The sequence below is a fragment of the Austrofundulus limnaeus genome, unplaced genomic scaffold (genome assembly GCF_001266775.1).
Source record: "Austrofundulus limnaeus strain Quisiro unplaced genomic scaffold, Austrofundulus_limnaeus-1.0 Scaffold134, whole genome shotgun sequence".
Classification (NCBI taxonomy): domain Eukaryota; kingdom Metazoa; phylum Chordata; class Actinopteri; order Cyprinodontiformes; family Rivulidae; genus Austrofundulus; species Austrofundulus limnaeus.
Window position 1 is genome coordinate 42,376 of NW_013952536.1, and position 10,763 is coordinate 53,138.

The 10,763-nt window shown below is 42.2% G+C and overlaps 1 protein-coding gene across 3 annotated transcripts in view; it reads left to right on the top strand.

Annotated features, from left to right (window-relative positions):
• Nucleotides 1–10,763, top strand: part of samd11 (sterile alpha motif domain containing 11) — a 58,456-nt gene that overhangs the window by 31,932 nt on the left and 15,761 nt on the right. For all 3 annotated transcript variants that reach the window (XM_014015739.1, XM_014015740.1, XM_014015741.1), the window contains exons 5-6: nucleotides 3,117–3,209; nucleotides 6,503–6,667. In XM_014015739.1, coding sequence (XP_013871193.1) covers nucleotides 3,117–3,209; nucleotides 6,503–6,667 — 258 coding nt within the window. The remainder of the gene's footprint in view (nucleotides 1–3,116; nucleotides 3,210–6,502; nucleotides 6,668–10,763) is intronic.

The following is a 10,763-nucleotide window of genomic DNA, read 5'->3' on the forward strand; positions in this document are numbered from 1 at the left end:
TCACCCCTCTTCGCGCACCGCCCCTCTCCTGCCTCCCCCGGCCTGATAAAGATGACAGATTAACAGAGTAAGAGAGGAATTAAGGAGTCTGGCTGTCTGTGCTGTCAACCCGCTCTCTGGGAYGGAGAGAAGGAAGCTGGACGACTGACGTTTGAGAGAGAAGAGGAAATGAGAAAAAAAAGAGCGCATTGCTCTCATGCCCAAAGATGTGCCCTGGTGTTGTCACTTGAAAGACGACTTATTTAGGTCTTTCTGTTTCATTTTTCCTTTTCACGCTCCTCTCTTCTCATCCATGTTTCCTCTCAGTGAAAGGAACAGCTTAAAAGAAGGAGATGAATTAGCATGGGGGAACAAGGCATTGTTAAAGACACAAACAGACTGCTGACCAGGAATGCCAAAAACATGGTATGTACAATAGCAGGCACTAAATAACTGCACTGTTTAGGCTGTGAAAATTACAGCTTTAAAGCTAAAACAAAACTCCCTTTTTCTCAACCAGTAATTCTTCTACAAAATTAAGGAAATAGGAAAAGGCCCAGGGTTGTGAAGCTGCCTGTAAGAGGTGTTAGTGGGAGTGAAAAGGGGGTTTGCATAGATGCTAGCAAAGCTCGGGGTTTGGCATTAAAAGGGAGCGCCGGTGCTCTAAGAAGTCCCATTTAATTGGCTTTAAAAGCTTTCCGCCCTCAAATCTCTGACCCTCAGGCACTTGCTCAGGAGACGTGGTGTCTTGAGCGAGGTCGGCTCAAGAGACAACTCAACGATGTGTGTTTGATCATGAGAGGCTCTGGGTGTGCGTGTGTTTTGGTGGAAGAGCGGGTTTAACTAATGGGGGTTCACTAATAGGATAGATGGAGGCCATCAGTGGTTTTCTTTTCCTGAATGGACCGACGAAAGAAATGTACCGGACTTTGAAAGTACGAAGGAAAGCAAAACGAAGGATGACAGAAAAATGAGAAAAGGAAAAAGATGTGTTTGTATGCATACTCTTGTCCATTAGCACTTGTTCCCCTTTTTGTCTCATTTGGATGGTATAGGAAGTGTATCTCCCCAGGTCCTGAGAGGCAACATCAAACACTGGATCATTAGTGAACCTTTTTCCTTTTTTCCCTCTTCTGCTGCTTCAGTCGCCCTCTCATTCMCACCAGGACTCCTTTAGGAGCCAAACAATATCACTTTTAAATCACTTTTCTCTGGTTTTATCCATCCCTTCTCTAACTTTGTGATGAACATTTATTGTTTGAGATCTCATAAAGTCACAGTTTTGGAAGTGTTCTTACTGTAAACGGGTGAAAAAGGTAGACTTTATTTAAAGTATCCCATTGGCTAAATTGTAGCAGGAAAAACTGAAGCATGGCYGAAAAAAAWTTACACGCTGAGACAAACTACAAGGATGCCGAGTTAAGGGATCATTATATGGCTAAATCTTCACGTGTTACCGCCACTGATTGATTCAAAGTGACCGCAAAAATAAGTTGTCCTGACCGTTTTTGGCTGCCCTTTCTACAATATTGCATTGTTCTTACATTCCATCTGCTTCAACCTTATTCATGAAAACAAACTTTTTTCCCAGTATTTGTTTTCTCTGTAAAGCGATGGCAGTGTGTGCATTCCTCTCACCCTGTCCCTTCTTTTTCATCTTCTTTGTTCGTCACCGACAAGCTGAGCAACAGATTCTTTTTRTAAGATTTTCTCATTGTTGTCAACTAAACTACTTTGTCTGCTTGACCCCTTTACAAAACTGAAGGCCCTAGCATTCTTTGAAGGTATACATACTGCCTGCTGCCTTTTATCGTAGTTTTTGACTAAGATCTCCTTATGTCTGTAATGTTTATTATTTTATGTTTAATTAAACATGCAAGCATAAGATTTTGCTAATTTAAAGAAGTACAACAAAAACAAAACACAAAATAATATCAATTATTCAATGCACCTTACTCAAGTTTTGCATCAAAAGTCAAAGACAAAAAGGTAAAGGGGCAGATACCAAACTTGGACTTCTTGGACTCTGTTGGCTCAAGCTTTGCGACAAAAATTAGTTGTTTTGCTTTTGTTGTTTTTTATTCTTTCTTTTTTCCCACTCCATTTCTTATTTTTTCCCCATGCTGTTTACACATGCTGTGCAAATGATGAAAAATTGCTTTGTTGAAAAGCGGTGAGAGCGGAGAACCGTTCTCCTTGAGGGTCGTGGGGGAGGCTGAGGGAACAAACCCCCCCTCCCTTTCCCCATTCCTAAAAATATGCATTGAGAAAGAAGAGAAGCAGTTGCTGCTGTGGTTCGGCTGCGAACGCGCAGGAAGAAACAGAGGAGTTTCGAAAAACAATCTGAGGCGCACGAGATAGAAATAAAAGAAGGTAGACGGAGCGATGACAAACGGCTCTTTCCTTCCTGCTAGCGCTGCGTGCAGTGTTGCTTTGCGTCCCTTCCCTCCGCTGATTAGGCCTGTGTATTGATTTGAGGCGTGTTTGTGGGGGTGGTGGAGGAGAGAGATGAGAGAGGAGGAGAGGAGGAGGAGGAGGCAGCAGGGGGTTCTGTAATTGTACACTGGATGCTTCTCTTTGGTGGCAGAGGCAGGGCAGTGGGGGGGATCAGATAGAAGGCTCCTGGTGGGAGCAGGGCTCAAACCTGGATGGAGAAACAAGTTTTATGAGAGGAGGATGGCAGGAGAGGACACTACCAAAAAGACACAGTGTCAGCTGACAGAAGGTTTCCAAAAAGAAAAAGATTATGCCACGTATGTTTGTAAAAATCAGGCTCTTTTGTGCCAAACGTTTGGGAAGACAGGGTGAGAAATGAACACGTGAGTGCAGCCTGTTGGATGGAGACATTTGGATGAAGCACAGAGACGGAGTCCCGTTCTCTGCCTCAGACACATGTGAATTAGCCGGGCAGACCTGTCTTCTTCAGTGCTACAGGCTCTCTCCTTGTAGCTGACAGAACAGGCACATCTCCAGATGCTCATAGCTTGCTTCACCTCCTCTCTGTCGCTTTCTGCTTTCCAATTCCACAACATCTGCCAAGCATGTAGCTACATACAGGACGGCGTGGCAATATCAAGCTCTGCTTTTAGTTGTTTCTGTTGTTTGACTGCTCTTTATCCCTTCCTGTGTGTTTACAGATGACCTTCTAGGCAAAAGGAAAAGCTTCTCTCCCAACAGCAGCAGCGAGTGTCCCTCTGATAGTAAGAAGTCACGAAGTGTGTCTCCAAAAGGTAAGGCTGCACAGCGTGTTCATGTGATGTAATGTTTTTATGTCTTTCTGAATAAAAACAGATGAACATCAGTTGGGGGGGGGGGGATTAAAGAATGACAAGATGCACTTGAATGGAATAGAATAATTTATTTCAAAAGAGACATAAAAGAAACACAAAATTGTGTACACATACATAAAACCTTTTGTCCAACATACAAGGTCATCTGTTTGAAAAGGAGCAGATTGAAGTAAAACTTATATTGTACCCCTTTCTCACATTTCTGATTCTGATTTCCATTTTTGTTAAACCTTCTTATTTTATATACATAATTATCTAAATTGCAGCAGAATTGAACAATAATGGCTTATTTTACCTCATCTCTAAATATCAATGTCCCTCGTCCACCATATAAGATCCAAAATTACTTTTTTCTGTCTTTTATTAATATGTATTAATATTTTTTATACTGCTTCAGTTCAACAAAGTTTAACTCTCCTCTTAGTTCATAGCTTCACAAAACATTTTTTTAAGGTTTCCAGGAAGTTAGAATATCTTCGACTTTCTAATGACRCACATAGTTTTAAGGCTACAGGTCTTTATTTTTTAATTTTCTTATTGTGGCAACTTTAAAGTTGTGAATTGAGTAAAGTTACGTTTTTTTATTACCTGCTGGCACAGGTGAAAGGGCGATCATGTTTTTACATGTGACTGCATGTCCACATGTTTGTCAAATTACATCAAACATCAAATGAATGGATTTTAATAAAACATTCCTTGAGTATTTATTTGATGTGCAYCTAGAGTTGATTTAATTTTAAACTCAACTTTAATACTTTAGCATGAAAGGAAATAGGGGATATACGTACATTGATTCAAAGAATGCTCTTTAATGTATTACTGTACTKCACAAAGATGCCTGGTAATATTAATGTGAAACACAGACAACATGTTCCACATTTAAAAAACGTGTTCAAAAAGTGTAACACTGTTGTATTTTGTGAAAGAATTCAGGAACAAAGCGTACTTGTCAGTGAACATGGATGTTGAGTTGAGAGGAGCTCAGCATGAACTTTGTTTTGACCTTTGCCCTCTGGGTGACCTGTGAGCGGCAGCCGTCCTGCCTGAAGCCTCTTCCTCCTCCTCCTCTGTGTACAGAGACAGCCATTCCTGGCCATTATCGTCTCACTTAGACACAGCCCAAGCTCTTAAAAGATGCATGGATTTGTTATTGGTTAGGAGAACCTGTTTGTTTAGGTGTGTGTGTTTTACTTGGGCTTCCTTTTAAAGCAAATAGAGCTTGTTTGAGTTCAATTARTGTTTGTTAAAATAAGTATAGTTTGGTGTCTAGTTTTTGAATTGAACAACTGTTGTGTGTTTACATGCTAAAGACTGATGACTGTTGCAGGTATGTTTATGCGCAGCCCGTCGCTCAGAGAAATACATTTAAACCATTTCAAAACATTGCTGATCCTCGGTCTTAACCCTGAGCTCCGTCCACACCCAAAGCCCAGCTTGACACCTGTTTGTGTTATCTGTGCTGCTTACAGCCCACCCCCTCTCCTGGTCTGGCGACAGACGCTATCCTTTAATGACGAATGCAGGTGAAGGAGTAGCCTAAAAGAGAGCCAAAGAGGGTAGCATATGGGATGGAGCCAGAGAGATTGGATGCTGCTGTGTAAATGATGCCTGTTTTCCTTTCAGCCGCAGAGTCGGCACCCACTGCTGCGTTCAGAGAGCAGAAAAACTTTAGACAGGCACAGACTAGTTGTGCACTCACACACACACACACTCACACACACACATACTCACACACACTCACACACACACAGAGACGCGTACACTTCAGGACCTTGGATGGATTAGCAGGCGCTCGGCGGCGGAGACAGAGATGCTTGCGTGTTTGCTTCCTCCCTCACTTCACCTCCTCCACCCCACCTCCGCTCCTCAGCGCCACTCCTGCTCGCCTGCCCGGGGCCAGACTCAGGTTTCAATAAGGAGGAGGGYGGTAAAAATAACCCCAGCCTTCCTCTGCTTCTCCCTCCTCCACCTCATCCTCTGTCTCCCTCTCCCAACGTCTGAAACACCTCTCCACATACCCCACCCACCCCACCCCAGCACCTTTGCCTTAGATCATGTTACTATTGACAGAAAGGGGGAGGAGGGAGGTCAGGGAGAGAGATTAAGTATGAGGACTGACAGCTAGATAGACATCATACACCTTGATCATTTACCCAGCACAGAAGTGTGTATTCTCATACATGGACATTTTATTCTTATAGGGATTTCTGTACCTGACATAACACACAGACAAAAGCCAGTACAGTGTTGTTAGTATGGAAAGTGCTGTCAGAGAATTTGTGAGTTCATGTTGGGGTCAGGTGCAGAACATTAACAATGTATGACTTTGTGTCAGGAGGCTTCCTGTCCGTCAGAGCGATTTGCTTAATGAAAGATTGGTGCAGAGGTTTCTGGCTAATTTTCTGAAGAATGTGCTGGAATTATACAAATGTTCATTTTTACTGTAATTCATTGTTTTGTGTTTAAACTTTTGAGAACAGCAGTTTTATCACAAAAATAAAAAAGGCCCAACGTTCTTTAAAGTGGGTTTTATGTATTTTCCAGGCACATAGTTCACTTCTTTGCCACAATCAAGTAACTGTTACCTTCAGTTGTAATGAAAATGATGTATATTTCAAAAATAAATTTGTCTTTGCATCAGAGCCTATCCAAAAGCCTTTAAATTGGCCTCAGTTTCTTTAAGAACCTCCTACCATTTCCTACACTCCCACTTCAGCACATTTTTACAACAGTGGTTTGGTGGAGGGGGTGCTCTGTAGGGCTGGAGCTGTAAACTGAGCTCCGGGGAGGAGCTTTGTACAAATATGCTTTTTACCAGTAAGCATTCAAACAGCTCCACATGGCTACCACAGGAGATTCAAGGATTTCCCAGTATGCATGAATTAGTCAAAGCAACACTCTGGGAATGACTATAACATAACATAAAGCTCAAAAAAGTTGATTCTGCACAAAGCCCCCCTTTAAAGAGTGTATATTGTATGTTGATCCATACTAATGTTAAAAATAAAATGTTTGGGTATTTATCGGTCATGCACAAAATGTGTAGTTTGTTTCCTAAAATTAGTTATTTGTGATTTTCTTTGGGTMAAACTTCCAAAACCTGTGAAGACTCCAATGTAAAGCTGCATACTGTTTATAACAGTCTAATTTTGCACCTTAATGTTTTCAGCTTGTGTGTGTTTCCTGATGGCRTGAATAAAGCCTGTCGCTGAAAAGTCTCCTCTTGTTTTCAGAAAACYCCCAGAGCCCGGTAGTAGAAGCAGGCGCCAGCCACAGCCACATGAGCCCYGTGGAGCAATACAGGCGCATGATGTCTGCGCTCAGCGAGCAAGGGTCCTTCGAGGAGCAGCAGCAACGCCTCTACCATCTCGCAAGCAGCATGGGTCTGCCCGGTCACGGTCAGTCTTCCTCTGCACTGACGTCACGATCAAATCAGAAACCTCAGAGCACAGCTGACCTTTAAAGAGATTTTCCAGCAACAGATTGATGAAAGATCAAGATTTTTTTTCCTCATTATTTTAGAGTCATTTGAGATTTTATTTAGACTACAAGAACTTTTTCTGGAAGCACTCGAGCAGGTTCTTTAAAAACAAAAACCCACGTCTTCGATCTCCTGTCAGCAGTYCAGCGAGGTGCAGCGTTACATTTTAACCTGGGAGTGCAGCTCTGTATTCAGGGATCTGTGCTAAGGTCTGCCACTCTGCCGCCAGGGTGAAACCCCAGCCTTGGAGATGGCTGACATTTCTATTTGTGGATCTTGCCCACCCAGTGTCAAAGTGTCAGCTGAGGTGATTTCTGACCACCCTGACTCTCTGYTGTTAACAACACCCACATACATCAACACCATGATTGGTTCAGAGGCTCTTACTGGCTGCCTGCTAACACTCTAAATCTCCTAGTGTTCAGGAAACCACCAGCRTGTCACAAATTTACCGTTTCCACAGGCAGGAAATTGATTGGATTTATCCTAAGGTAGAAAATAGCGTGTGTTTTTTAAATTTTATTTTAGAATTTAGAATTCTGTTTATTTCATCTCCCCTGTCGTCAGATCTTTAATTTTATCTCTCATTTAAAAGGAATTGTGACATTAGGGTCGATCTGGCTTTATGAGCTCTTTCAAAATCGCATAAATCCAATCAGCGCTGCGGACGAATCGTAGTTGAGCTGCTTTTATTTTTATTTGATTAGTAATGATTTTTAATTGCTAGCTGCAAATCTTGGTAGGGGCRAAGCCTATAAATGTTTTAATTGCCTTTTCTCTGTGTCTTAGAGGATTTACAGGCGAAATGCATCCCATTGTGAGTTTTTTTTAACTTGTTCTGTTTGCTGGCTTCCTTTTTTCCAAAGCCYTGTTGGTCTTTAGTCTGGTGCAGCACTGATGCAAATTCCCAGTCTTACACGTCCGTACTTCAGTACGTTATAGTTTGTACTCTACTTAATTATTTATTATCCTTTCAGGGTACATGTCATGCAAAATCCACTTTTTTAGTCAGTAAATACATGTAGTTGTGAACTTGGAGCCTCTAGGAGTGCAGACAAGTTTAATTTAGTTTTATATTCTGTGAGGGGGTGGGGCATGAAGCACCTCCTATGGATTTAAAGAGACAGATTCAAAATGAGTTGATCTGAAAAGTGGTGAATGAGGGGCTTGTGGAGTTACAATAAGGAGGAATTCAGACCAAAGCAATGCAGTTCCACTTTATGTAGACCCTAACTGAATGATTTCAATGTGAAAAAGAAGAATTTAAAAGCATATGTCTCCTTTAAAGCTGCACTTAAAATCTTTCTATGAACACAAGCAGAAACTGTAGAAGAAAACAGACACCAGGACGACTACAAGTGAAACTAGAAGTAAATAAATACAAAGAAAAACAGTGAGTGAGACAAAAAAAAATCCGTAATTTTTTAAAATGAAATGCACTTAAAAACAACTTTTTGGAAATTCTCCGTACAGTGACATGCAGTGTGCGTGTTGAACATCCTGTCAGAAGCTTTAAGTGGTGGATGAGCCCTCGGCAGCACACCGGGCAGCTTCCTTTAAACACCCACCAACTTTTTACATGTTGATTTATGGGACGTGTTTTAATACAACCTCCCCGCGTCCTCCCTGTCTCTAATGAAGGTGGGGCTTGATAAGGAATCATCACTCGGACAGGCTGTTTGGTCTCTTGGGGAGTCGAYGTGAACCTCTTCACAGAGACCCCCCCTCGACACTGACCTGGTCTCCAGTGAGGCCACCATGACCCCTCACGCTCTACCCSCTTCGGGCCCCTCGTCCTCTCCTATACATTTTTCTCTCAAGCTTGCTTCCACGCCATCCCCTCCTCCTTCCCCTCCTCCTCTTTTTTCCTTGCTGCCAACTCTCCCTTTAGCCTTGGTCCCCGCAGAGCATCCTTTCATGTGTTTGAAGTGTAGGGCACAGAAAATGAAAGTGTGTGTGTGCACGAAAGAGGCGGGGGTGAAGAGGATCTCTCTGTGCATGTGTCTGGCTGAGTGTGTATGTGTGTGGATACGAAGGTGCAAGGTGTTGTTTGAGAGGCTCTCTCTGGACCTGATGGGCAAAAGAAGAGTTGGGGAAAAAAAGGAGTACGGTGGTGGTGGTGGGGGGGGTGAAGTTGGAGGTGGAGGGGTGGTGGAGTTGGAGAAATGGCCAGGAGGGCTTCCCCCTCCCCTCCTCATATGATGAAAGAAGAGAGAGGGAGAGGGGAAATAAAATGAGAGGTGGGGGTAGACATCCAGATGAAAGTAAAAGGAGGGATAGGATGTTTTGTCTCCTGCAGTTCAGCCTGCGTGGAAACATCGACATCTCTTTAGCATCACCAAAAAAAAGGAGAGAAAAGTAGTGAACTCAAGCACACAATTAAAGAACAAAGACATCCGGCGTAAGAGATTCATCTTATATCTACAGCTGCTCAAACTTAACTGACTGGCAGAACGCCTCATCCTGGAAAAAAAAGCCTAATTTTCTGGTGTATGCAGCGCTTTAGTGGATGAATTTTGGCTTTTGTGTACCTGCCAGTCCACAAAATCCATCACCAGCCCAGCCAAGCTGTATCAGCGCAGCGTTCGCCTACATTCTCGTTCCGAGGAAAACCCGGCTTAACCGGGGGGGGGATTTAGGCCCAATTCCAGAAATGATTGTGGTTGAGAAAAATAGGATGGCAAACTCCTCCAAAAACTAAAATAACTAAAGCAAGAAAGGTAGGAGTGTGTGTTCGTCCTCAATTAGGACTTAATGTTGTAGTCAGAGGAACTCTCCTCGTGCACATCAACAGCTGCAAAACGAAAAGAGTTTTAGGGGGAAAAMATTAAGAATATGAGTACCTACTCTGTGCAAATAAACAGACTCACAGAAGGACGGAGCCCCAGGTGACCCTGGTCCTCTCACTTCACGTAAAAGAGAGTTAGAGGGAAGGAGGCAGCAGGATCCAAACCCGCTGCTGCAGAGATTTTACAAACACGGACCAGGTAAATACAAGATGATAGCGGGAGAAATGAAATTATTGAACAAATAATCAGTTCTTTTATGGGTTTTAATGTAGTAATTTAGATTAAATAAAGCCCTTTTTCTTCTTTTTAATTAAATTAAATGAAGTTTTCCTTTAATCAGTTATAAATGAGCTTTTCTGTAAAGTGAAAAACTTCATATTGTCTACTTTGAAACCTTTAGTGTATACATAATGAAGACACAAACATTATTAATAATGCTATAATGTACAGATGCAGGGCTTTAGCTGCTAATTAGAAGTCACTTCTTGGATTTATAAAACCCTTTAAACCTTTCACAGGAGTTTAATAAACAGATTTAGATTCAAATATAAAATAGCAGAAAATCATAAATGTTTTTGGTATTAGACTTAAGTATTAAAGCTGAAGTTTGCAGCGATACAAAGCCACAACTAGACTGAAASGCCGCTTTGAAAACACAAAAACATTTTTGCTGTTCTCCGATACCGCTGTCAAATAGTCAACGTCAATAACTTCATGAGTCTCTATGGCAACAACAAGCTGCGTTCATTACGTTTTAGTGTCCCCAGAAAACATCTGCTGCGTGACTTTTTTTTKKWTTTRTTTTACTGTGAAATTGGAAAAGATTATATCGTAATTCACTCATTACCATTAAAAATACAAATGTCTGAATCTGATCAGAATTCTTTTGCCTCTTCAGCATCAATTCTTCTTCTTTTTTTTAAATCTGTTGCTTGGAGGTCCCTGGAATTTATAAAGGTGCTGTAACAAAAGCAGYTAAAGCAGCCCTTTAACTGAGTCAGTTCTACAAAATAATTGGTGGGATGAGATTGTGACCAMGGAAAACTCGGAGGTCACCTGTTCCACCCCGTCACAAGTGCACAACAGACTGTGTGTGTGTGTGAGCTCCAGGGCTTCAGTTCCCTCTCATCCCTCTCTTATCTTTCACAACCCACCCCTACCGCACCACTCCCCCCGCCGTATACACACACACACACACACACACACACACACACACACACACAC